At 45.4% G+C, this 24,846-nt stretch overlaps 1 protein-coding gene across 7 annotated transcripts in view; it reads right to left on the bottom strand.

Annotated features, from left to right (window-relative positions):
- The window catches only part of BBS9 (Bardet-Biedl syndrome 9), a 483,236-nt gene that overhangs the window by 336,878 nt on the left and 121,512 nt on the right, over window positions 1-24,846 (bottom strand). For all 7 annotated transcript variants that reach the window (XR_005661271.1, XM_039915128.1, XM_039915127.1 and 4 more), the window contains 3 exons: window positions 23,201-23,285; window positions 21,357-21,540; window positions 16,086-16,215 (listed from right to left, as the gene is read on the bottom strand). Coding sequence is in view for 6 of the 7 variants with exons in the window: in XM_039915128.1 (XP_039771062.1) it covers window positions 16,086-16,215; window positions 21,357-21,540; window positions 23,201-23,285 (399 nt within the window). In the remaining variant the exon portion in view is untranslated. The remainder of the gene's footprint in view (window positions 1-16,085; window positions 16,216-21,356; window positions 21,541-23,200; window positions 23,286-24,846) is intronic.

The raw sequence follows: 24,846 nt of genomic DNA, 5'->3' as shown, positions 1-24,846 counted from the left end.
GGAGCAGAACCTCTAGGTCATGCTAACTCTGTGTAGTCAGTCCGTCAGTCAATCGTATTTACTGAGCACTTACTGTGTGCATAGCACTGTACTAAGCATTTGGGAGAGCAATAATAATAATAATAATAGGGTTCTTGTTTAAGTCTTTACTATGTCCCAGACACTGTACAAAGTGCTGGGGTGGATACAAGCAAACGGCGTTGGCCACAGTCCCTGACTCACGTGGGGCTCACAGTCTCAACCCCCGTTTTACAGATGAGGTAACTGAGGCCCACAGAAGTGAAGTGACTTGCCCATGGTCACACAGCAGGCAAGTGGCAGAGTGAGGATTAGAACCCATGATCTTCTGACCCCCGGGCCCGTGCTCTATCCACTCTGCCATGCTGCTTCTGGAGTAGGTAGGCACATTCCCTGCCCACAAGGAGCCTACAGTCTAGAGGGAGAGTCCGACATAAATGCAAATAAATTACAGATTTAGACAAAAGTGCCGTGGGGCTGAGGGTGGGTGAATATTGTGTGCTTAGAAGCAGCTTGGCTCAATGGAAAGAGCCCGGGCTTGGGAGTCAGAGGTCATGGGTTCGAATCCAGGCTCCGCCGCTTGTCAGCTGTGTGACTTTGGGCAAGTCACTTAACTTCCCTGTGCCTCAGTTACCTCAACTGTAAAAGGGGGATTAACCGTGAGCCCCACGTGGGACAACCTGATCACCTTGTATCCCCCAGAGCTCAGAACAGTGCTTTGCACATAGTAAGCGCTTAGCAAATACCACCATTATTATTACAGATTAAAGTATATTGGTGACACCGAAGGGAGACAGAGTAGAGGAAGAGAGGGCTTAATCGGGGAAGGCCTCTTGGAGGAGATGCGACTTTGATAAGGCTTTGAAGGTGGGGAGAGTGGTGATCTGTTGCCTATGGAGGGGGAGGGGGTTCCGTGTCAGAGGGTGGAAATGGACAAGGCGCTGGCGGTGAGACACATAAACTCACAGTACGTCAACACCGAAGGACTGCAGCGTGCAGACGGGGTTGTACTAGGAAATCAGTGAGCTAAGGTAGGAGGGGGCGAGCCGATTGAATGCTTTAAAGCCAATGGTAAGGGGTTTCTGTTTATTGTGGAGGTGGAGGGACAACTACTAGAGGTTCCTGAGGAGTGGAGAGAAGTGGACTGAAGTTTTTTTTTGAAAAATAATCCAGGCAGCAGTGTGAAGTATGGACTGGCATAAGAGAGACAGGAGGCAGGGAGGACAGTAAGGAGGCTGATGTACGAGTTAAGGCAGGATATTTATTTATCCTTTATTCATTCCCCCCGCCCAGCCCCACGAAGCTTATGTACATATCTGTAAGCCGTCGATGGGCAGGGTTTGTCTCTATCTGTTGCCGAATTGTACATTCCAAGCGCTTAGTACAGTGCTCTGCACATAGTAAGCGCTCAATAAATGCTACTGAATGAATATCTGTACTTTATATTAACTCTATCTCCCATCTAGACTGTAAGCTCGTTGTGGGCAGGGAGTGTGTCTCTTTATTGTTTTAATGTATTCTCCCAAGCGCTTAGTATAGTGCTTTGCACAGAGTAAGTGCTCTATAAATATGAGTGGTTGAATGAATGAAGGGTGTGCTAAGGGCTCAAACAGGCACAGGAGCACTTTTGATGGCGAAACCCACTTCTGATGGGTTTTAGCAGTGTTGGGAAGGTAGAACCGATACGATTCAGTGACAGATTGAATATTCGGGTCGAATGGGAGAGGTGAGGCGAGGATAACGTCAAGGTCATGGGCTTCTGAGATAGCAGTGTTGACTACAGCGATGGGAAAGACAGGGAGGGGACAAGAGGTGGGTGGGATGATGAGGAGTTCTGTTTCGGACGTATCAAGTGGAGGTGTCAAAAAAAGCACCCACGTAGAGGCTGCAGAGGAGAGACCCCGGGGCTGAGGATGTAGCTTCGGGAATCATTCGTACAGAGCCGGTAGTTGAAGTCACGGAAGCGAATGAGTTCTCCAAGGGAGTTGGTGTAGGTGGAAAATAGAAAGAGGCTCAGGACTGAACCTTGAGGGACACCCACAGTGAGAGGGTGGGAGGCACAGGAGAGGTCTCTGAAAGGGACTGAGAAGAAGCAGTCGGAGGGATAAGGGGAAAACCAGGAGAGGACAACGTCAGTCAAGCCAAGAACGGATAATGTTACAAGGAGAAGGGGAAATGGGAAAAACACACCAAGTTCTCCATGATCTCTCTCACCCATCTTTCACGGCACCCTGTTAATTGAGCACGGCTCACGCTCCATTGCCCGCCATTCACGGGGGCGAGAGGAGATCACAAGCTTTCTGAACACTGAGTTTCATTGTACTTGAATACCCAAAGGGAAAAAAAAATACAAAAAGCATCTAAAAATAAGTATCACAGAACCAAAAAAAGAAAGCAGTGTTCGGACCTGAGGGGAACAACTCAGGGAATCCTCAAATCAAGAGATCTTATCGATGCAAAAAGATGATATTTAGAAGAAAAACAGAAGGCCAAAAAAATTCAACAAGGAGCGCAGAAAATAACCTTTGAGATTTTTCTGATATGGAACTGCATTTCTCTAGTAATTTTCCAGGAGTCATTCCCAAAACATTGCTCCTAATTTTCCAGCTTCTGCATTTGGGACAGAGGAATCCTGGGAGGTCTGATTTTTGCCTCATAGTTCCTAAATGAGGTAAAGGCTAAATTGATACCTCAAGCTCATTAAACTGAAAGGATGACAACCGGTCAGGAAAGATATTTAACTGGAGTAGGAGGAAGAAACAAACAGTGACTCGAAGCAACCTAAGGATGGGACAGAAAAGCAGGAGGAGTACTTTTAAAGTTGCCAAAAGAAGAGAGAAAAGGATGAACGCAAGCCATATCTGAGGGGAAATTTGCCAACAAATACAAATATAGATGCATTAACTTTATCCAAACTCAACATTTGCCTTGTTCATTGAAACTGCATTTATTTCTTTCAGGTCAAGGAGATCTTTGCTTGTTCTATGAAAACAAGCAATGAAATGCATCAAAGAAAACTTCGATCAAAAATAAATCTGAGTCTCAAAGTAAATAACAAAATTTTAAACCTTGGGAGGAAATTATTTCGGACATTAAAATTTCCCATCTCAAGCCTTGCAGGATCCCCTCTGGGCATTACATCGCAGATGGTAAGCCCCACATGGTTGGCTTATTGCAGAAGAAAAATAATAATTTAGTTACCACTGGTAAACAGAGACACAGTGTTTTGGGGGGAAAAAAAAGTATTTTTTTATACCATCTCCACATCAACTCCACTAGTTGACAAAAGGATGAAAAGAAGAACAGGCCTCATGCACCAATGTATGTACAGTACACCTCGTTTGGATTTTCCTCACGCCTAGAGACATCATTACAGACCAGGGAAAAGGCTCCCAAATCAAAACGAACCTTTCACATTCATCGAAATCTGTTTTACAGAGAGTTGAAGGAAATCATTTTGTGTCAGAGAAATGCTGGAACTCAACGGTGAATTCTTGGGCTGCTTTTTCAAATAGAAACTTTCAGTCACAGACTCCACAAGGACCAGGACCATGCCTTCTACCTCTACTGTATACATTCAATCATTCATTCAGCTGTATTTATTGAGCGCTTAGCTGCAAAGTACAACAATAAACAGGCACATCCCTGCCCACAGTGAGGTTACAGTGGGGGAGACAACATTAATATAAATAAATAAATAAACAAATAAATAAATAAATAAATAAATAAATATATTACAGATATGGCCGTAAGTGCTGTGGAACTGGGAGGGGGGAAGAAAAAAGGGAGAAAGTCAGGGTGACAATGAAGGGATTGGGACAAGGGGAAAGGGGAGACTTAGGGAAGGCCTCTTTGGAGGAGATGTGTCTTCAATAAGGCTTCGAAGGCGGGGAGAGTCACTGTCTGTCGGATTAGAGGAGGGAGAGCGTTCCAGGCCAGAGGCAGGACGCGGGCAAGGGGTCGGCGGAGAGATAGGCGAGACCGAGGCACAGTGAGAAAGTCAGAATTGGAGGAGCGAAGTGTGCGGGCTGGGTTGTAGTAGGAGAGTAGTGAGGTGAGGTAGGAGGGGCCGAGCCGGCACACTGCTTTAAAGCCCGAGGTGAGGAGTTTTCGTTTGATGCGGAGGTGGATGGCCAACCACTGGACTTTTTCGAGGAGTGGGGTGACACGTGCTGAACGTTTTTGTAGAGAATCGATCCGGGCAGCAGAGTGAAGTATGGAGTAGGGAGTAGGGAGAGACAGGAGGCTGGGAGATCGGCAAGGAGGTGGGATAGGATGAGTGACTGTATTCACGTGATAGCAGTTTGGATGGAGAGGAAAGGTCGGATTTTAGCGATGTTGGGAAGGTGGGACCGACGAGATTAGTGATGGCTTGAATATGTGCGTTGAATGAGAGAGAGGAGTCCAGGGTAAGGCCAAGGGTAAAGGCCGGTGAGGCAGGAAGGATGGTGGCGCCGTCTACAACGATGGGAAAGTCAGGGGGAGGACGGGGTTTGGGTGGGAAAAGAGGGAGTTCTGAATCCCAGCAGACCTTCTCGAGCCCAAGGCCCGGGGCTTAAATCCCAGTCCTTATGATGAACCATGGTACTGGGGACATCTTTGTCCAGAGATTCAAGAATAGATTTAAATGTAAACTATTAGTTTTCTGTTCCTCATGTGATGATCGAGCCCTACAGGTACCCCCTCCATCATTCCTAGGGGCTTTTCTGACTCCATGCACCCTAATCTCATCCCCTTCCGTCCCTGTCACCCCATGGAATTTGTGTCGTACTTTCCCAAGTATTTAGAAAAATGCATCACCCTCTGAAGCACTCAGTAAGTGCTTATAGATTTGTAATTTAAGAAAAGAAGCAGCGTGGCCTAGGGAGCATGTGCCTGGGAGTCAGAAGGACCTGGGTTCTAATCCCAGTTCTGTCGCTTCTCTGCTGTGTGACCTTAGGCAAATCACTTCACTTCTCTGGGCCTCCGTTATCTCCTCTGTAAAGTGGGGATTACGTCTGTGAACCCCACGTGGGACAGGAACGGTGTCCGACCAAATTATCCAGCGCTGAGTACAGTCCCTGACACACAGTAAGCGCTTCACAAATATCACAGTTATTAGCAACGTCCCCATTGACCTGCCCAGCTCTTCCCTCACTTCCTACATATCAAGTGGTTTTATTGGATCGAAACATAGTGGGTTGGGGAAGAAAAGGATAACTGGTGAGACGTCTCTGAAGAGAAAGCGCTTAGTACAGTGTTTTGCACACAGTAAGCGCTCACATTTATTGCTATCACATTTATCCCCCCCCCCCCCCCCCCCCCCGATTAGACCATAAGCCCGTCAAACGGCAGGGACTGTCTCTATCTGTTGCCGACTTGTTCATCCCAAGCGCTTAGTACAGTGCCCTGCACATAGTAAGCGCTCAATAAATACTACTGAATGAATGAATGAATGAATGCTATTGCTCTTGTCTGCCCGTCTCCCCCGATTAGACCTTAAGCCCGTCAAAGGGCAGGGACTGTCTCTTCTGTTACCGATTTGTACATTCCAAGCGCTTAGTACAGTGCTCTGCACATAGTAAGCGCTCAATAAATACTATTGAATGAATGAATGAACATGATTGAAGAAGACTGGGTTGAAAGGAGCGGGGGATGCCTCAGACGACAGAGAGAGAGATGTGGGAGTGACAGCTGGAACGTGACCAGAAAGCCTGCTAGGACGAAGGTGGAGTTATTTCCCAAGGAGTTGACCCGAGCCCGGGCCATAGAAACCGAACATGTGCAGTGGCAAAGAGGATCATTTTTACCTACAAAGAGGCTCTTATGAAAGTCCAGGCCAAGCATATACTAAATGGCATACGTTAAACTATGCAATGGATGGGTTATTATTATTAATGCTTAGATTACTACTACTAATAATCACGGTATTGTTAAACACTCACTATGTGCCAGGCACTGTGCTGAAGCAGCATGGCGTAGCAGATAGAGCCCGGGCCCGGGAGACAGACGGTCATCGTTTCTAATCCTACTCCGCCACGTGTGTGCTGTGTGACCTTGGTCAAGTCACTTCCCATCTCTGAGCCTCAGGTTCCTCATCTGTAAAATGGGGACTGAGACTGTGGGCCCCACAGAGGACAGGGACTGTGTCCCATCCAATTTGCTCGGATCCACCCGAGCGCTTGGTAAAGCGTCCGGCACACAGTAAGGGCTTAACCAATACCGTAATTATGCTTATTATTCTTATTCTTACTGTACCGCTGTGGCAGAGAAGATATTGAACAACAGCTGGCGGGGCTCACGTCAACTGTGGGGGATAAAACGTCAAGTCCAGCGTGAGGTCTCGCCACCTTACTTTCACCTGCTGAGTTTTGCCTGCCAGAGGGTGCTGGGCGTCCTGGTCTTTGGGTCCTTCGGCAGAGAGGGGCAATCCGCCGGGGGCTAAGGGTCTGGGAGGGAACCAGGCACTGTATCAGCCTCCCTTGCTGTCGGATAACCTAGCGCTGCTCCAGGACAGTACCCGGACATTCATTCATTCATCCGATCGTATTTATTGAGCACCTACTCGGTGCTCAGCACTGTACGACGCGCTTGAGAGAGGACAATATGACTACAATAATACCTATTATTATTATAATAATTAAGTTATACGTTAAGCACTTACTATGTGCCGAGAACTGTTCTAAGCACTGGGGAAGATTCAAGGAAATCAGGCTGGACACAGTCCCTGTCCCACACAGGGTTCACACCCTAAATCCCCATTTTCCAGATGAGGTAACTGAGGCCCAGAGAAGTGAAGGGACTAGCCCAAGGTCACCCAGCAGACATGTGGCGGAGCCGGGATTAGAACCCATGACCTTCTGACTCCCGGGTCCGTGTTCTATCCACTAAACCACACTGCTTCGCAATAAACAGACACATTCCCTGCCCACAGTGAGTTTATAGTCTAGAGGGGGAGAGAGACATTAATATAAATAAATGACAGATACGCACATAAGCGTTGTGGGGCTGGGTGGGGGAGACTAAAGGGAGAGAGAAACGGAGACGCAGAACGGAGCGGGAGAAGAGGAAATGAGGGTCGGTGCCTCTTGTAGATGGGGGGTGGGGGGAAGGGGTAGAGGTCCAGTGGGGTCCTGGCTAACATAGTGACCTACGAAGATTTCAATTTTAGGAGGCTGCAAGTTGCTTCCTGTGCCTAAATCTGGCTAAATCTAATGTCATCACTACTGCCTGGTCCAGCATGTTCTTGAACGTTGGTTCATGCCTCAGTGCTGAATTTATATTCTCCACCCATTCATCTCCTTGTCTACAACCTAAAGCCATATTTTGGTTTTACAGCTATATGTACATGCCCAAAATTAGTGGAGTTCAAACACTCTTCCGGGGAAAGACAAGTTGCACCAGTTTGGATCGGGGTCGCCGGGGAGGACATGGAACTTTTAGGAGTTTCTCCTTTTTTTCCAAAATCAAACTCCCCTTTTTTTCTTCATTTCTCATCTCGTTTCATCTAATTACATAGTTTCTCACACAACTTTGGTGAAATTTATTGAAATGTCCTCCCAGGATTCTTTTAACTGGTATGACCGTGAACAAAGGGGTGTTCGGGCAGATGTGTTTACGGAACATTAGGAGAAAACAGCTCTGCCACAATCGAACCCTGTTTAACTTTCTAGTATCCCAGTGCTTCTGATGACAGAAGAGTTGAGGTAGATTTGGGAAACTTCTGAATTCAAAAAGAAAGGGTAACATAACTAAAACCCTCATGGGTTTATGTCCAATATAAGACGTAAGAGTGTATTCTGTGGCCCGGCAGAATGTGCTGTCGAGAAAAGGCTGAAAGGATATTTCACAGCAATCATATGTCTCAGAGAGTTCATATAAAAAATGAAATTTGTCGAAAAAAGACATCTGAAAGTGTTCCTACGGAAAACCGTAAAGGCAAGAGAGCCAATCCTTTCTGCCGGGCACTTTAGATTTGAATAACCATCAATTAAACGACAGTATTTTTGAGCACCTATTGTGTACACAGCATGGAAGCAAGCGATTGGCAGAGTACAGGCGAATCAAGGTCATGTGTCTTCGCTACAGAAGTTTCCAATAAAATGGGAGAGACAGCAGGCATAGATAGTTTACAAATAGGAAAAAGAACAAAGAATATAACAGTCAGTAGCACAAGTATGCCAGGATGCGAATAGTTAAATAATTGTGTACAATTGAAAATGTACAAATATTGTTGATTGATGATTATTATATAGTTTCCATGGGTAATTAATAGGAAACAAAAATCGACTGAATGTAGATTGAAAATACATTATTTATTTCAACAGAAGAATATAGAAATCAAATATTTTTCTTATGTAAAAACTGCCTTACTTGTTCTTGGAGCTAAGGTAATTAAAGTAAAAACTAGCAATCTATTTGTAGGGCACTAATAAAAGATGGACTGCAAAGACAGAGGGAATTTTTTGGTCAGCTTTTTTTTTTCCAGTGTTCCATGGAAGCAGACAAGGTTTTCTTTCAAAAATCAACCCTCGGTCTGAACTGCAAATAATAGAACAATTATGTTTTATCTGCCCTAGTACTTAACACAGTGTTTGGCTCACGGTAAATGCATACCATTATTATTATTATTAATAAATTAATGACAAAGGTGCACGTAAATACCTGAGAGGTAAGGGGGGCATTTTGACCTGAGGCACCTAAAGAGCATTGGGATTTAATTGTCAAAAGCTTCCTAAAGGAAACGGGATTTCAGGAGGACTTTGAAATTAAGGAGAGCCATAACCTGGTGTATTTGACCAAGGAAGGAGTTTCAGACGAGGGAAACAGTGGTGAATACAGGGTCAGGAAGCAGAAGAGCTCAGATTGGATACAGTTAGTTACATGAAAACAGTTTTGGTTGGGCTAATAAGACAAGAAGATTCAGGGATCCCCAGAGTGTGGGGAGTTCATATTTTCCACCCAAAACACAAAGGACCATAAATTCTAGCCCTCTGAATGAGACGCTGCTGAAAAAGCGATGCTTGAAAAGTTTGCGAAAAACGATCCTGAAGTGAAATTGTCAGACTCTGGAATTTTTGAAAGATCAACAACTCTGAGGTGAAGCAGCACCCACTTGTGGTTCACACTGAAGGTTGTTCTTTGAAAGAAAACTCGACCTGCTTCTATGGAATACTGAAAAAAAACTGACCAAAAAATCCCCTCTATCTTTGCAGACCATCTTTTATTAATGCCCTACAAAAAGATTGCCGGGTTTTTACCTAAATTACTTTGGCTTCAAGGCAAAATATTGACCAAAATATTTTATTTCTACATCCTTAGGTTAAGACAGAATGGATGAAAATACAATTTCAGGTGAAATGAATTCAATCAATAGTGCTTTTTTATTAACTACCCATGGAAACTAAAAAATAATAATCATTCAACGGTAGTTATTGAACACGTACTGTTTGCAGAGCACAACACTAAACATTTGGGAGAATACAATCCAATAGGGTTGGGAAAAAGGTTTGCTACTTCCTAGGAGCTTACGGTCTAGAGGGGCAGGTAGGCATTAATACCCACACTAAATAAATTATTGATATCTACATAAGTGCTGTGGAGCTGAGGGTGGGGTGAATATCAGGTGCTTACAGGGTACAGGTCCGAGTGCATCGATAAGGCAGAAGGGAGAGGAAGTAGAAGAAATGGAGGCTTTTTAAAATGTCATTTAAGTGCTTGCTTTGTGCCTGTACTAACTGTTTTGGTAGATACGAGTTAATCAAGTTGGACCTCGTCCATGATCCACGTGGGGCTCCCAATCTTAACCACCATTGTACAGATGAGATAACTGAGGCCCAGAGAAGTGAAGTGACTCGTTCAAGGTCATAGAGGAGACAAGTGGCAGGGCCGGATTTAGAACCCAGGCCCTCTGACTCCCTCTCGGCTTGACTCCCAGACCCTCGGTCTTTCCGTGAGGCCGCGCTGCTGTGTCGGGGAGTGCTTCCTGGGGAAGGTTTTGAAGGTGGCGAGAGTGGTGGCCTATCATATGTGAAGCAGGAGGGAATTCCAAGCCAGAAGGAAGGACTGGGCAAGGCTTGGAGGTTAGGTATTCGAGACGAAGGTAGAGGGAGTAGGTTGGCGTTGGAGAGCAAAACACGCGGGCCGAGTTGTAGTAGAAAATCAGTGAGACGAGACAGGATGGGGCGAACTGATTGAGCGCTTTAAAAGCCAATGGCAAGGAGTTTCTGTCTGATGCAGAGGTGGATGAGCAACCACAGGACATCCTCAAGGAAGGGAGAGACATGGACTGAACAGTTTTTAAGAAAAACGATACGGGCAGCAGAGGCAAGGAAGGCCTGGAGTGGGTAGGGAGAGGCGGAGGAAGGTCAGAAAGGAGACTGATGTAGTAGATGAGTCAGGATACTAGAAGCGCTTGCATCCGCACGGTAGCGGTTTAGACGAAGAGGAAAGGGCAGATTTTAGCATAGGTTGAGTACAGCAAGCCTTATCGAAGATTGAATTCAGGGGTTGAATGAGAGAGATGAGTCGAGGATATTGCCGAGGTTATGGGTCTGTGAGACAGGGAGGATGGTGGGAAAACCAGGGGGACGACAGGGTATGGATGTGAAGAGCAAGAGTTCTGCTTTTGACGTGGTAGGTTTTAAGTGTCCGTGGGTCAGCCAAGTAGAGATGTCCTAAAGGCAAGAGGAAATTCAGAGAAGGAGAGAGGTCAGGGATGGAGAGGTCATTTTAGGGATCATCCCCATGGAGAAGGCAGTTGAACTATGGAAGTGAATGAATTATCCAAGGAAGTGGGTGTAGATGGAGAAGACAATGGTGCCCCAAGTGAGTTTGGAGGGACCCCCACTGTAAAAGAGACAGAGAAGAAGCACCCAAAGAGATAAGAGACCCAGGAAAAGAATGCACCCAGGTATTGATGGTAAAATTGAGACAAACAAGTGGTCCACCAGGTGTTTTCATATATATACACATATTAAAACACATTGCCAGATCACACTTTGGAATGCAAGACATCTTAGCGCAGGTATTATTACCTGGCAAATACTTGTGCAGTGTACACCGACAGAAATGTCTACTAATAAAAGGCTGGCAGGCATTGACTCGATCAGTCTCGCTGTATCGAAGAGGGCACCCAAATTGATCTACTGACAGCTTCTTTGAGACTGGGTATAAATACCTCACGGCTCACACAACACTGTTTTATCAGATCATTCCCCCCGGGGTCATGCCCAAGCATAAAGTAAATTCAATCGTCTTCTGACCAAACGCAAATTGTTTCTGTATGCAGGAAGACAGCTATCAGCAAGGCTAATTTAAAGAGTACCGTACCTTCTTGAAAATGAAATCGAGTCTTTAACGAATGCTACACGTATCCATACTCAAAATAAATTTCATTTTGCATCGATTCTCCCAGGACGATCGAGAGGGTTAGGGTTAGCGTAATGCGCTCGTTAGGTTTTACAGTGACATTCTTTTCTACAGAGAAAACATAAATTATTTAAACCCGGCAAATTTTAAAAGGCATGCCCAATTTTCCAGTCTTTGGAGTTACCTGGAGAAAATGCCAAAGTTAAATCAAACAGAGAAATTGTTGACCTTTGACAGAAGCATTAACTACCAATCTCCCCATAATAATGTTGGTATTTGTTAAGTGCTTACTATTTGTCAAGCACTGATTTAAGTGCTGGGGTAGATACAAGATAAGCAGGTTGGACACAGTCCCTGTTCCACATAGGGCCCACAGTCTTAATCCCCATTTTACAGATGAGGTAACTGAGGCACAGAGAATAATAATAATAATAATTGTTATAGTATTTGTTAAGCATTTACTATATGCCAAGCACTGTTCCAAGCACTGGGGTAGATAGAAGAAGCAGCGCGGATCAGTGGAAAGAGCACAGGCTTGGGAGTCAGAGGTCACAGGTTCTAATCCCGGCTAGGCCGCTTGTCAGTTGTGTGACTTTGGGCAAGTCACTTCAGGTCTCTGTGCCTCAGTTATCTCATCTGTAAAATGGGAATTAAGACTGTGAGCCTCATGTGGGACAACCTGATTACCCTGTATCTACCCCAGCGCTTAGAACACTGCTTCGCACATAGTAAGTGCTTAAAAATACCATCATCATCATTATTATTATTACAAGGTAATCAGATTGTCCTATGTCTGGCTCACAGTCTTTAACCCCATTTTATAGATGAGGTAACTGAGGCACAGAGAAGTTAAGTGGTTTGCCCAAGGTCACACAGCAGACATGTGATGGAGCCGGGATTAGAACCCAGGTCCATCTGACTTCATTCATCCACTCAATCGTATTTACTGAGCGCTCACTGTGTGCAGAGCACTGTACTAAGCACTTGGAAAGTACAATTCAGCAACAGAGAGAGACAATCCCTACCCAACAACGGGCCAGGCCCGTGTTCTATCCACTAGATCACGCTGCTCCCAATAATCACAACTTAATCAGATCAGATTATACAAAATGAGAGGGGTCTATCTCCAGTTGTTTCTGTGATATTCAAGTGCCAAATATTAAGAGTTAATTCTCAAAGGGCACAGAATTCTTCTAGAACCTTCCCATCAATCAATCGCATTTATTGAATGCCTGATAAGTGTACTAACCCGCAGCTGAACAAAGCAACTAAGATTTACCCCCTCCCTACACACCGCCCTCCACCACGCTCTGCACGTGCCAGAATCCGGGGGCGAAAAGCCGCCTGCTGCTTGCTCAGACCCTCTGCTTTCGGAATAACTTTGCTCTCCTTCCTTCCTGTCACCGTGGGTCCCTGGTCCTGACTCAGTCTACGCACGCTGGGGCGCGGGGGGACACGGCTTGACGGTTCTTTCTTGGCGGAGGGCTGGGAGCGGGTTCCGAGGGAGGGAGACGGGGGAGAGGGATGCAGGCCTCCGTCAGGCCCGAGGGGGGTAACCGGGTGTGGATTCTCTCCCCAGACCTCCGATAACGGGGTTCGGACAGGGGTGCTCCAGGTCTTGCCTTCTCAGGTGCCACCCCCGTTCTCGGCCCCCTCAAACTCGCTCGGGACCCTTCTCTGGGCACAGGCAGGTTAGTTATTCGGCCGGATGTAGGGAAACTATGTTGCACTTGGTTACCCTCCAGGGGGAAACGTGGCTTCTCTAGACTAAGCTTGTTGAGGGCAGGGAATGTGTCCACTAATTCTGCTGTATTGTATTCTCCCAAGTGCTTAGTACGGTCCCCTGCACATAATAAGCTCTCGGTAAATACCACTGATTAACTGTTTGAGATAAATGAGATTGAGGTACAGTGGGCAGGTTGGCATTAGAGTGAAGCCCGCAAGCTGGGTTGTAGTAGGAAATCAGTGAGGCAAGGTAAGAGTGGGTGAGCTGAATGAGTGTTTAAAGTCAAAGGTAAAGAGTTTCTGTTTGTTAGTAATAATAATAATAATGGTATTTGTTAAACGCTTACTATGTGCAGAGCACTGTTCTAAGCGCTGGGGTAGATACAGGGTAATCAGATTGTCCCACGTGGGGCTCACATTTTTTAATCCCCATTTTCACAGATGAGGTCACTGAGGCACAGAGAAGTGAAATGACTTGCCCACAGTCACACAGCTGACAAGTGGCGGACCCAGGATTAGAACCCATGACCTCTGACTCCCAAGCCCGGGCTCTTTCCACTAAACCACGCTGCTTCATGATGTGGAGGTGGATGGGAAATGATGATGACTATGTTATTTGTTAAGCGCTCACCGTGTGCCAGTTAACTGTTCTAAGAGCTGGGGTGGAGACAAGTGAAACGGGGTGGACACAGTCCCGGTCCCACAGAGGGCTCACAGGCTTAATCCCCATTTTACAGATGAGGGAACTGAGGCACGGAAAAGTGAAGTGACTTACGCAAGGACACACGGCAGACAAGTGTTCCGAGTCTCAGGCCCACGCTCTTTCCACGCTGCTTCTCCAACTGCTGGAGGTTCTTGAGGAGTGGGAAGAGGTGGACTGAGCAGTTTTTTAGAAAAATGATCAGGAAAGCGGAGTAAAGTAAGGACGGGAGTGGGAAGAGAGAAGAGGCAGGGAGATCAGTGAAGAGGTTAATACTGTAGTCAAGGTGACACAGAAGCAGGTTGGAAGGAGAGGAAAGGACAGAGTTTGGCACGGCTGTGAAGGACGAACTGACAGGATCTGGTGACAGAGTGAATATGTGGGATTAACGAGTGAGACGAGTCACGGATAGATACCAAGATTGTCGGCTTGTGATACAGGGAGGAGGGAGATGTTATCTGCAGAAGGAAAGTCAGGCGGAGATCATGTTTGCGTTTGTCAGTTTGGGACATTTTAAATTGTGTGTACGTGTTTGTATACACGTTTTTGGACTCTGCACATCTCTTCTCGCCTCAAAATTCTTCAGCGACTACCCCCGTTCTTCTCAGCAACAGATATCTCTGACCATCGGTTTTAGAGATCCACCATCTCTTCTCTCCCTCTTACTTATCCGATCTCTTCCCCTTATTTCTTCCAAGATGACCTGCTCACTGTGCCTTGCTTTGCTCTCCTGCCTCCAACCCACTGCCTCAACCCTCCCCCATGTCTGGAACTTCCTCCCCTTTCAAATCTGACAGACGATGGTTCACCCTTTCTTCAAAGCCCTTCTTAGATCTCATCTCCTCCAGGAGGCTTTCCCTAATTAATTTTTCTTCTCCCCAAATAATATTCTCCCGGTGACCACGTCAGCATTTTTGAATCAAGTCAGCACTTAAACTCTCACATTCACCCACACCACTTATGCGCATATCGATTTCCCTACTTGACTTTATATGCACTTCTTCCCCCGGCTGTAAATTATCTGATATCTGTTTCCTTGAGGGCAGGGTTACGACTTCTACTTTTATGGTACTTTCCCAAGATCTCAGTTCAGTGCTCAGTATTCAACAGGCCCTTACTTACTGATGCCTCGACTGACTGATCAGAATTTATATATAACAAAATTGAAGTTCTTTTCGATCGGTTTCCAGTTTCTGTAATTTGTATCCAAGTTAAGTTTTCACGCTTAATTTGGCTAGATCAAATCTGGCGGGGTGGATTTCGAAACCATCGGATCTCGGTGATTAATGTCATCCGAAACAAAGAAGAGCTAACTTGTCCCTCTCCCACTACCTCCATTTGCTTACACATCCACCTGAGTCACAGGGAAAATGGAGTCAGGGGATGGCCGGGGGGAGAGAGAGAGAGAGAGAAGGAAGCTCATGAACACTGGCCAGTGTCAGTGGAAGTCTCTGAAGAGACGCTGACTGTGATAGTGGAGACTCGTGCCCATTCTCCCCTTTGAGGCAGTGAATCCGATGGAAAGAGACACACCCGAGTCAATCCAATGTCAGAGGAGTGGAAATGGTTCCCGTCATTGGTCATGACCCTTTCTCCTCTTCCCGCCCGCCTCCGGCTCTCCAGGGTTAGAGCAGCCCACACTTCAGCCCTTTGAATGACCATAACACCTCTTATCTTCATTCACCAAACTCCACCCCTCCGGATTCTCCCTCTCCACCTCACTGCCTTTCCTAATAATTGAGGAAAAACCAAAAATGCGGGTGGTCTGTTTTTTTCTCATGTCTTCTTTCAAAATTATAAATTTTTCCTTTAATTGCAAACACGAGTTGGCCTCGTTACGACCGGCTCTGTTTTGAACACAAAATCTTCTTCAGCCAGCCTGGTCCTATTAGGTATGGATTCCGTCGGAAGCCGGAAAACTAGTTTCAAAGTAAAGTTAAAGGAGATGTATCTTCAGGCCCATCGATGCCCACCGAACAGACCAAATAAATTCTTCACTTAGAACAGATTCATACGGAAGCTCCCCGTTGAATCGCCTTCAAGATAATCCATCAGGGAACAAGCTCGTGATCCAGATTTCTACCCTGTTTATAAACATGAAAAACCTTGTAGCAGAGCCCAATATTTGTGAAACTGAGATGGGATTGGTCTGTCCACTCTGTCTCCCTTAAAAGTAATTTGTTTGTTTTAATAAGTGACACTATCTGTTCCAATCCACTTGCCACTATTTATTAGAATTTCTAGACGGAAGACCGGGTTTGTGAACCAAGACGATGGTTTGGGTATTACTTACTGCAAACAGCCCACTTTTACTGCCACAGGAATGTGTGGAAGCTGAGTGACCCACTTCAATGTCACGTCCTCGTAAACATGCAGCATGTTATTATGGTTTCCAATCAGAGTGTTTATCGTTCCTTCGGACACTGTTGGAGATAGAAAATTTGAGATTTAGAAAATAGACATTTTCAGCAAAGGGTTATGTTAAAGTTGGAGGTTTCCTGCCACAACCTAATTTCGTATTGCTATTTGGATAGAAAAAACATGGAAACTGTTTCAGAGAAAAAAAAGCTCATTTAAGTAGCATTTCGACTCCACTATACTGTACACTCCAATAAGGCATCCTGCAGAATAAATGCTCAATAAATACTTTTGAGTGAATGAATGAATGATGACGACGAGGGAATGATGACGATGATGGTATTTGTTATGCGCTTATTATGTGCCACGCATTGTTTTAAGCGCTGGGGTAGATACGAGGTTGTCAGATTGTCCGACGTGGGGTACACTGTCTTAATCACCATTTTACAGATGAGGTAACTGAGGCACCGAGAAGTCCCAAAGTCACACAGCGGACAAGCGGCGGAGCCGGGATTAGGATCCACGACCTCTGTCTCCCAAACCCGGGCTCCTTTCACTACGCCACGCTGCTTCCCCATGAGTGAATGACTGATGGACAATATATTTCTTGCAAAAATGAGAGTTTTTTTCATAATCAATTCATGGTATTTATTGGGAACTTACTACGTGAAGAGCACTGTCCTAAGGAGAGTGCAATACAGTAGAGTTGGTAGATATGATCCCTGCTTAAAAGGTGCTCGGAGTCCAGAGCGGGGGAGAGAGACATTAAAATAAGTGACAGATGGGGGCAATGGCAAGGTTGTGGCGAATATCAAAGTGCTTAAGGGCATACTTGAGGCAGAGGGAATGGCAAATAGGGTGAGAAAGTGAAGGTTTAGTCAGGGATGGCCTCTTGGAGGAGATACGATTTCAGTAGGGCTCGGAAGATAAAGAGAGTGGTGCTCTGTAGGATACGGAAGGGGGAGGGCCGATGTGGGCAAGGGGTCGGTGGTGAGCCGGATAACGATAATAATAATGTTGGTATTTGTTAAGCGGTTACTATGTACCAAGCACTGTTCTACGCGCTGGGGTGACCCACGTAGGCCTCACAGTCTTCATCCCCATTTTACAGATGAGGTAACTGAGGCACAGAGAAGTTAAGTGACTTGCCCTAGGTCACGCAGCTGACAAGCGGCGGAGCCAGGATTAGAACTCACCTCCTCTGACTCTCAAGCCCGTACTCTTTCCACTAAGCCACGCGTAGTGGACAGATGAGATCAGTCTTTCAGTGCCACTAAAGTAACTAACACTTGAATTGCAATTACACAGCGCCTACATTTCCAGCCCCTTTCCTCAAATCCAGGACATTTACGATCACCAATGTAGGTTTTATGAAGCAATATTTTCTGGATAATGACAGTTGGCGTGGCACTGTGCTAAATGTTCTGCTGACCTGTAAAGTTACCACTCCCAGTATTGAATTGGGTCCTTATTGCTGAAAACCTTCTGCAATATTCTGACCACTTACCGGCAGACTCACCAAGAGCCACATGAGCGCAAGGGTCCAATAGTTATTAATGTCCAGAATTTTAAGAGTTTAAATAATCTTTCAACATGCCTCTGCTTTACAATGCTTCCCTGAAGTAGAATATCAAGATCAGGTCTCCCATTAGCAGGCAATTTGGGAGGCGAAAAGGCTCTTTCAGTCCCGACTTTAAGGCCCCCTAGGAGTCGAGCCCAGTGTGGAAGGGGATTGTCTCTCTGTATTGCTAAATTGGACTTTCCAAGTGCTTGGTACACTGCTCTGCACGCAGTAAGCGCTCAATACGATTGAATCAATGAATGAAAAATGTCACGGCTCCTCCCACTTTACTTTTCTACATGCTAATAAGAAACTGCCCCTCTCGGGGTCGCACCTGGAGAGTCTCCAGTCCTCTAACAGTCACAACTACAGGTGGGAGAGTCAAGCAGAGGCCTGTCCATTCCATTCCTAGCGCAGGAAGCGGCCATCGAGCGGCAGGCAATCTGCTCCAAGTCAAAACTCACCCATGCCAGGCAGCAGCGGCCCGGGAGAGAGTCGAGGGCGGAGACTCGAGTTCACTGCGCGGAAGGAGGGAATGGTAAACCCCTTCTGGATTTTGACCGGGAAAACTCTTTGGATCCGCTACCGGAACGACTGTAGATGGAAGCGGGGCGCCCTGGGAGGGACGTGGCGCCGCTATGGTCAGACACGACTCGATAAGACGACGACAACAACAATAAGAGACTTGGGCAATTCGCCAGTGAGTCTCGTTAATAGACTAATTCTAGAGCTATCTAAGTCAGGGCAGGAGCCTGACAAGGTTGGCCTTGAGTTTGGGGACTTTTGAACTCATGTCCGCCAGACGGCCACTCTCCCCATCGTCAGAGCCCTACTATCAATCATTCAATCAGTGGTATTTATTAAGCGCTTACTAAGTCCACAGCACAGAAGTAAGTGGTTGGAAAAGTACAGTAGAGTAGGTAGACAGAAATCGCTGCCCACAAGGAGCTTATATCTCCTACAAATAATAATAATAATGTTGGTATTTGTTAAGCGCTTACTATGTGCCCGGCACTGTTCTAAGCGCAGGGGTAGATACAAGGTAATCAGGTTGTCCCAAGTGGGGCTCACAGGCTTCATCCCCATTTTCCAGATGAGGTCACTGAGGCACAGAGAAGTGAAATGACCGGCCCAAGGTCACACAGCTGGCCAGCGGAGGAGCCGGGATTAGAACCCATGTCCTCTGACTCGCAAGCCTGGGCTCTTTCCACTGAGCCACGACATCTCTTCCAAGAAACCTTCCCTGACTAAGCTCTCATTTCCCATCTATATTTTTCCTCCCTTCTCCATCATCTTTGCACTTAAGTCCCTCTAAGCACTTAGTTACCATTCACCCTGTAATATCACTTATGTACATTTCTTGGTATTCTCTCTACCCTCAACCCCACAGCCTTTTTGTACACATCCATTATTTATTTTCCCATCTGCCTCCCCCTCCAGATGGTAAACTACTTGTGGTCAGAGACCACGTCTATTAATACGTCTACCAATGTGTCTATCGCATCACCCCACTCCTCAATAATCTATGCTCACTCATCTCCACGTCAAACAGCTTTACCACTGACTTTAAAGCCCTCAAAGGGCTCAAACTCTTCTATTTTACTTCACTGATTTCCTACCAGAAGGGTACTGGTGTCAGTCTCCCCCGCACCGTGGGAAGGGAATGACACAGTTTATTGTTGTATTGTACTTTCCCAAGCTTTTAGTCCAGTGCCCTGCACACAGTAAGCGTTCAATAAATACGACTGAAATAATGACCCTCACCCTTTGCTCCTCTAACGCCGACCTCCTCACTCTATCTCAATCTCATCTATCTTGCAATCAACGTCTTGAGCAAATCCTCCCCCTGACCTGGAACTCCCTCCCGCTTCATATACAGTGGACCCCCACTCCCCCTACCTTCAAAACCTTATGAAAATCAAATTCTTCTCCAAGAGGTCTCTTCCGACTAAACCCTTAATTCCCCTGCTGCCTCCTTCTTCTGCATCACTCTTGGATCTGTACCGTTTAAGCACTTGGTAGTCACCCCTCCTTCAGCCCCACAGCACTTATGTACATCTCCGTATTTATATTTTAATGTCTGCCTTCCCCTCTAAACTTTCCGTTCCTTGTGGACAAAGAACACGTCTGTCGTAGTCTACTCCCGTAAAGGCTTAGCGCGGTGTTCGGCACCCAGTAAGCACTCAATAAATACCATTAATTGATGGAATGATTGCCATCCTTACACTTGGCTGCCTTCCCTTCCCCGTGATTGATTTTAATTTCTGTCTCTTCCACTAAATTGCAAACTGTTTGAGGACTAGGATCTGCTTACTCTATTGTACTCTTCCAAATGCTTACTACAGTACATGCTCAATAAATACTAATGATTGATTGATTGATTGATTAGGCACCTATCCCTCTGTCGCTCGTTAAGATTAAGAAAGGTCAGATTACAGCACGTCCTTTGGACAGAACAGAATCACAAATTATGATAAAGAGAATGTTGAGATGAAGAAAAAGAATGAATTCTAAAGACCATTTTTCCGTCAAAAAAGGCACGGTGAATAACCAACATGGCAGGGCAGTTGAGGTAATATTTGAGCTGTCTTACTCAAATGACAAATGTCTACTTAAATTTTTTGAAGTTGTAATTCCCATGTTTGAATTAATAAACAATTCCACTATAAGATAATTACATATTTCTTAGCTGTTGTTGGTTTCCATTCTCATATTGCAGCAGTGTGGCCTAGTGAAAGTCAGAAAGGCAGAGGATCTGGGTTCTAATCCTGGCTCCACCCATTAATTCATTTGTTCATTCGTTCATATTTATTGAGCATTTACTAAGCAGTTGGGAGAGTACAATACAACAGTAAACAGCCACATTCCCTGACCACAGCAAGCTTACAGTCCACCTGCTGTGTGACCTTGGGCAAATCATTTCACTTCTCTGTACCTCTGTTTCATCATCTGAAAGAGAAAATTAAATCCTTCTCCCTCCTACTTAAACTATGAGCCCCTTATAGGACTGTATCTACCCCAGTGATTGGAGTACGGTACTTGGAGGGTAGTAATAAACAGCGGTTTTCCTAACGTAGACGGGGGATTCCAAACCTGTTCTCTCTTCCACTTAGACTGGGAACCCCATGTTGGACAGAGACTGTGAAATCTGTTAATCTCAAAACTACCCAAGTCTTTAACATTATGCTTGGCATATAGTAAGCGCTTAACAAACACCACAGTTGTCATTATTATTATTATCAAGTCCCGTCGAGTCATTTCCGATTCATAGCGACCCTACGGATGTATTTTCTGCAGAACGTCCCGTCTTCTGCTATATGTGTAGCCTTGCTAACGGTTCTTTTGTTATCGTTGTTATGGTCTCTATCCATCTAGCTGCTGGTCTCCCTCTTCCACGTTTTCACTGGACTTTTCCTAGCATTTGTGTCTTCTCCAAATAAACAGTCCTCTTGATGATGTGTCCAAAATATGCTAAGTCAAATCTTTGGCCTTTCAAAGACCACTGTGGTTTAATTTTCTCCCAATTGTTTGTTTTTCAGGCAGTCCATGCTACTTGCAAAAGTCTTCTCCAACACCACATTATTATTACAATCACTACAGTAATAATAGAAAATAGAAAATAGGGGTGTTTTTTTTCCTACAAACCTGAGCAATATGGGAGGAAGCAACTTGGACTACAATCAAGTTTCTTCATGAATCGAATGTGTCCATTATCCTTCAGGCAAAAGAAGTTTCTCTCCCCAAGAACGAAAACAGAGGAGGACGACTGATTGTAGGAGACGATTCGGATATCCAGGGCCTGCTCTCCAATGTTCAAAGTCCAATCCACCTTCCAAGAGAGGCAGAAAATCAGTTCAGTCATCGTTACAGACTATCTCGCTCAACTAAGGCGCAAGAAATTATGATAAACCAGAAACCAAATTAGTGAACCTTCGTTTGTTTGAACCCTGTGGAACTTTTCTGCTGACAAATAAATCACAGAGTCTTTTCCATGTTTTTCCCCTTCTTACGCTCAAACGATTTGACAATCACATCTCAAGAAATACTCAAGAAACTGTTAGTGAGATAATTATAGCAAAATGGACATGGGAGTCACACTTATAAATCGTATTTAATGAGCAGTAAAATCTACTTAGTCTTGGGTGGCATTAATTAATACAGTATAATGATAATTATGGTATTGGCTAGCACTGGGGCAGATCCGAGTTAATGCGGTCAGACACAGTCCCTGTCCCACATGGGCTTGCAACCTGGCTCAGTGGTATTTTCCAGATTCTACCGCACAGGTTTAAATCCCTGATATGAGCAGGAAATATTTTTGTGCCCCTGGGATCTATAAGGTAGTTCTTGAGAGGAGGTGGGGCCCAAAACATTTGACCCGGAGCAAGGCATTATTACGGAGGTGAAGTGAGGAGAATGGAAGAAGAAAGGCAAATGGAAGAAGGGAGAAGAGGAGAATAAAAGTGTAAAAGACGGCCTTTATATCTCACCCCACCGGCCTCCTCCCAGCAGTCCAGCGCTGTGGACACAGATGTCCCCTCGTCCATCCCTGACAGAACACTGAAGAGATCTGGGTACACTTAATAATAATAATTGTGGTATTTATTAAGCACTTACTATGTGCCAGGCACTATACTAAGCACTGGGGTGCATATGAGCAAATGGGGTTGGACGCTTCTACTCCAGTGTTCGGTGTGATTTCAAGGCTTGGATTTTTCCTCAGTTTCCAGAAATACCCTGCTCCAAGGTCCAGTATACATTTCCATTTGACAGTTTATTACCTGGCGTGTTCTAAGAACCGCTTGGTATGATCTAAGAACCGATTCCACTTATATAATAATGTTGGTATTTGTTAAGCGCTTACTATGTGCCGAGCACCGTTCTAAGCGCTGGGGTAGACACAGGGCAATCAGGTTGTCCCACGTGGGGCTCACAGTCTTCATCCCCATTTTCCAGATGAGGTAACTGAGGCACAGAGAAGTTAAGTGACTTGCCCACAGTCACACAGCTGACAATTGGCAGAGCTGGGATTCGAACTCATGACCTCTGACTCCAAAGCCCGTGCTCTTTCCACTGAGCCACGGCACTTATATCCCCGGACTGTCCAGATTTCCACATATCTGGATTATTCCCAATCAATCCAAATATACGTGGTTGCAATATATTATCACAGGTGGAAAAACCGAGCCACCAAGAGGTCGAGTGGCTTTTGCCGGCTCATGAAACGTCATTTGCGAAGACTAGACTTCTAACGCAGGTCTCAGTCCGACGCCTCTCACTTATGCCCTCCAAAAACGTATCACCACCAGAGCTGAAATATGCTTTGTAGAGAGAACACAGCAAAATTGAAACCTCCCGATTACACTGTTTTCTTAACTCAAAAGAGTGGTTGCTTCACTAATGCATAAAGTAGAAGACTCTGAGGTACCCAGGGATTTTTTTCTACTACGTCACTCGAAATGTTAGCTCAAAAACCAAAGGCCTCTCACCACCAATCTCTTTCCACAACCAAGTTTTTGCTGTTCTGTCTCCTGCCTCTTATCTGCATCCGTTGCAAATGCCAGCACTTGGTACCTGTTGGAAAATAGGAGAAGCATCGATCTGCGGTTGCCTTTTTTATACATACATACGCTGGCCATTCAGATGTGTACTCCCTCCCGAAGGATTATTACTTTTCTTTTGAGAGCTGTGAAATTTAAGAATCGATTCTTACGGCAGCTTACTGGAGCAGTAGAGTAAAACCACAAAAAAAAAAACAACCTACCACAATCAAAAAATCTAAACCACATGTTCTGACTGTTAACTTCGGAGAAGCAGGCCCCTTTGGAGAAGCCGTAGTTCCATAGTTGAATTGTTCTGCCCCAACTGGCAAAATTTAAAGGTTATTTTAAAATGTGGGCTTTGCGCTGATGTTCTAGGTGATTTAGGAGATGAAAAGGTCCCAAAAATACTACTATATTTCTATTTCCCTATGGAATTTTCCCTCTTGTATTCCAACAGTCACATCTGGCTCATTTAATCTCTTTTAATTTACCAGCTCTGTTGAACGGTACTCTCCCAAGTGCTTAGGATAGTGTTCTGCACATGGTAAACGCTAAATAATAATAATGTCGGTATTTGTTAAGCGCTTGCTGTGTGCAGGGCACTGTTCTAAGAGCTGGGGTAGATACAGGGTAATCAGGTTGTCCCACGTGAGGCTTACGGTCTTAATCCCCATTTTCCAGATGAGGGAACTGAGGCACAGAGAAGTGAAGTCACTTGCCCACAGTCACATAGCTGACAAGCGGCAGAGCCGGGATTCGAACCCGTAACCTCTGACTCCCAAGTCCAGGCTCTTTCCACTGAGCCCCACTGCTTTGATTGATTGATTATCTGGCTGGTAAATTGTTTTCAAAAATCTTTAGACTCTGTCCCAACTAGCAAAGGATCTGAAACATCTGCACTGGTCCCGTCCGATTTACCGGATTGGGAGTCCCTCCAGGAACAGGATCTGTGTCTAAATCCCACCCGTATGCCCTTTCCGAACGCTTAGTACAGCGCTCTGCACAAAGTAAGCGCTTAGTGAATACTATTACTATCAATGCCGTGCCTTTCCCATCCTCCTTCTCCTTACCGTTTCCTCTTCCTTCCAAAACAACAATATCAAAGCTTAACTCGCTTCTAGCTACTCTTCACAAGAACTAAACAATCAGGGAAAAGGGTCTGAATATATTACATTTCCTTTGGAAAACTGCCTTATTTTCCAGGTGGCCCTGTTGATTTCTCTTAGGCACCGAGCACCAAAGTGCTGATTTTCAAGGCTACACAAAAAACAAGGGGCAAGCCTACTTGGGGAAATGATAATGATAATACAAATAATAGAAGTATTTGTTAAGTGCTTACTATGTGACCAAGCACTGTTCTAAGCGCTGGGGGAGATACGAGGTCCCATGTGGGGCTCACAGTCTTCATCCCCATCTTCCAGATGAGGTAACTGAGGCCCAGAGAAGTGAAGCGGCTTGCCCTAGGTGACCCAGCAGACACGTGATTAGAATCCACGTCCTCTGACTTCCAAGCCCGTGCTCTTTCCACTAATCCACACTGTTTCTTGCCTCCCATCTCTTGTCAGAATGAGCATCCAAGGATGGTTTACTCT

This window comes from Ornithorhynchus anatinus, chromosome 21 (genome assembly GCF_004115215.2).
Source record: "Ornithorhynchus anatinus isolate Pmale09 chromosome 21, mOrnAna1.pri.v4, whole genome shotgun sequence".
In the NCBI taxonomy this organism is placed as follows: Eukaryota; Metazoa; Chordata; class Mammalia; order Monotremata; family Ornithorhynchidae; genus Ornithorhynchus; species Ornithorhynchus anatinus.
This window is presented reverse-complemented; position numbering and strand designations above follow the sequence as displayed.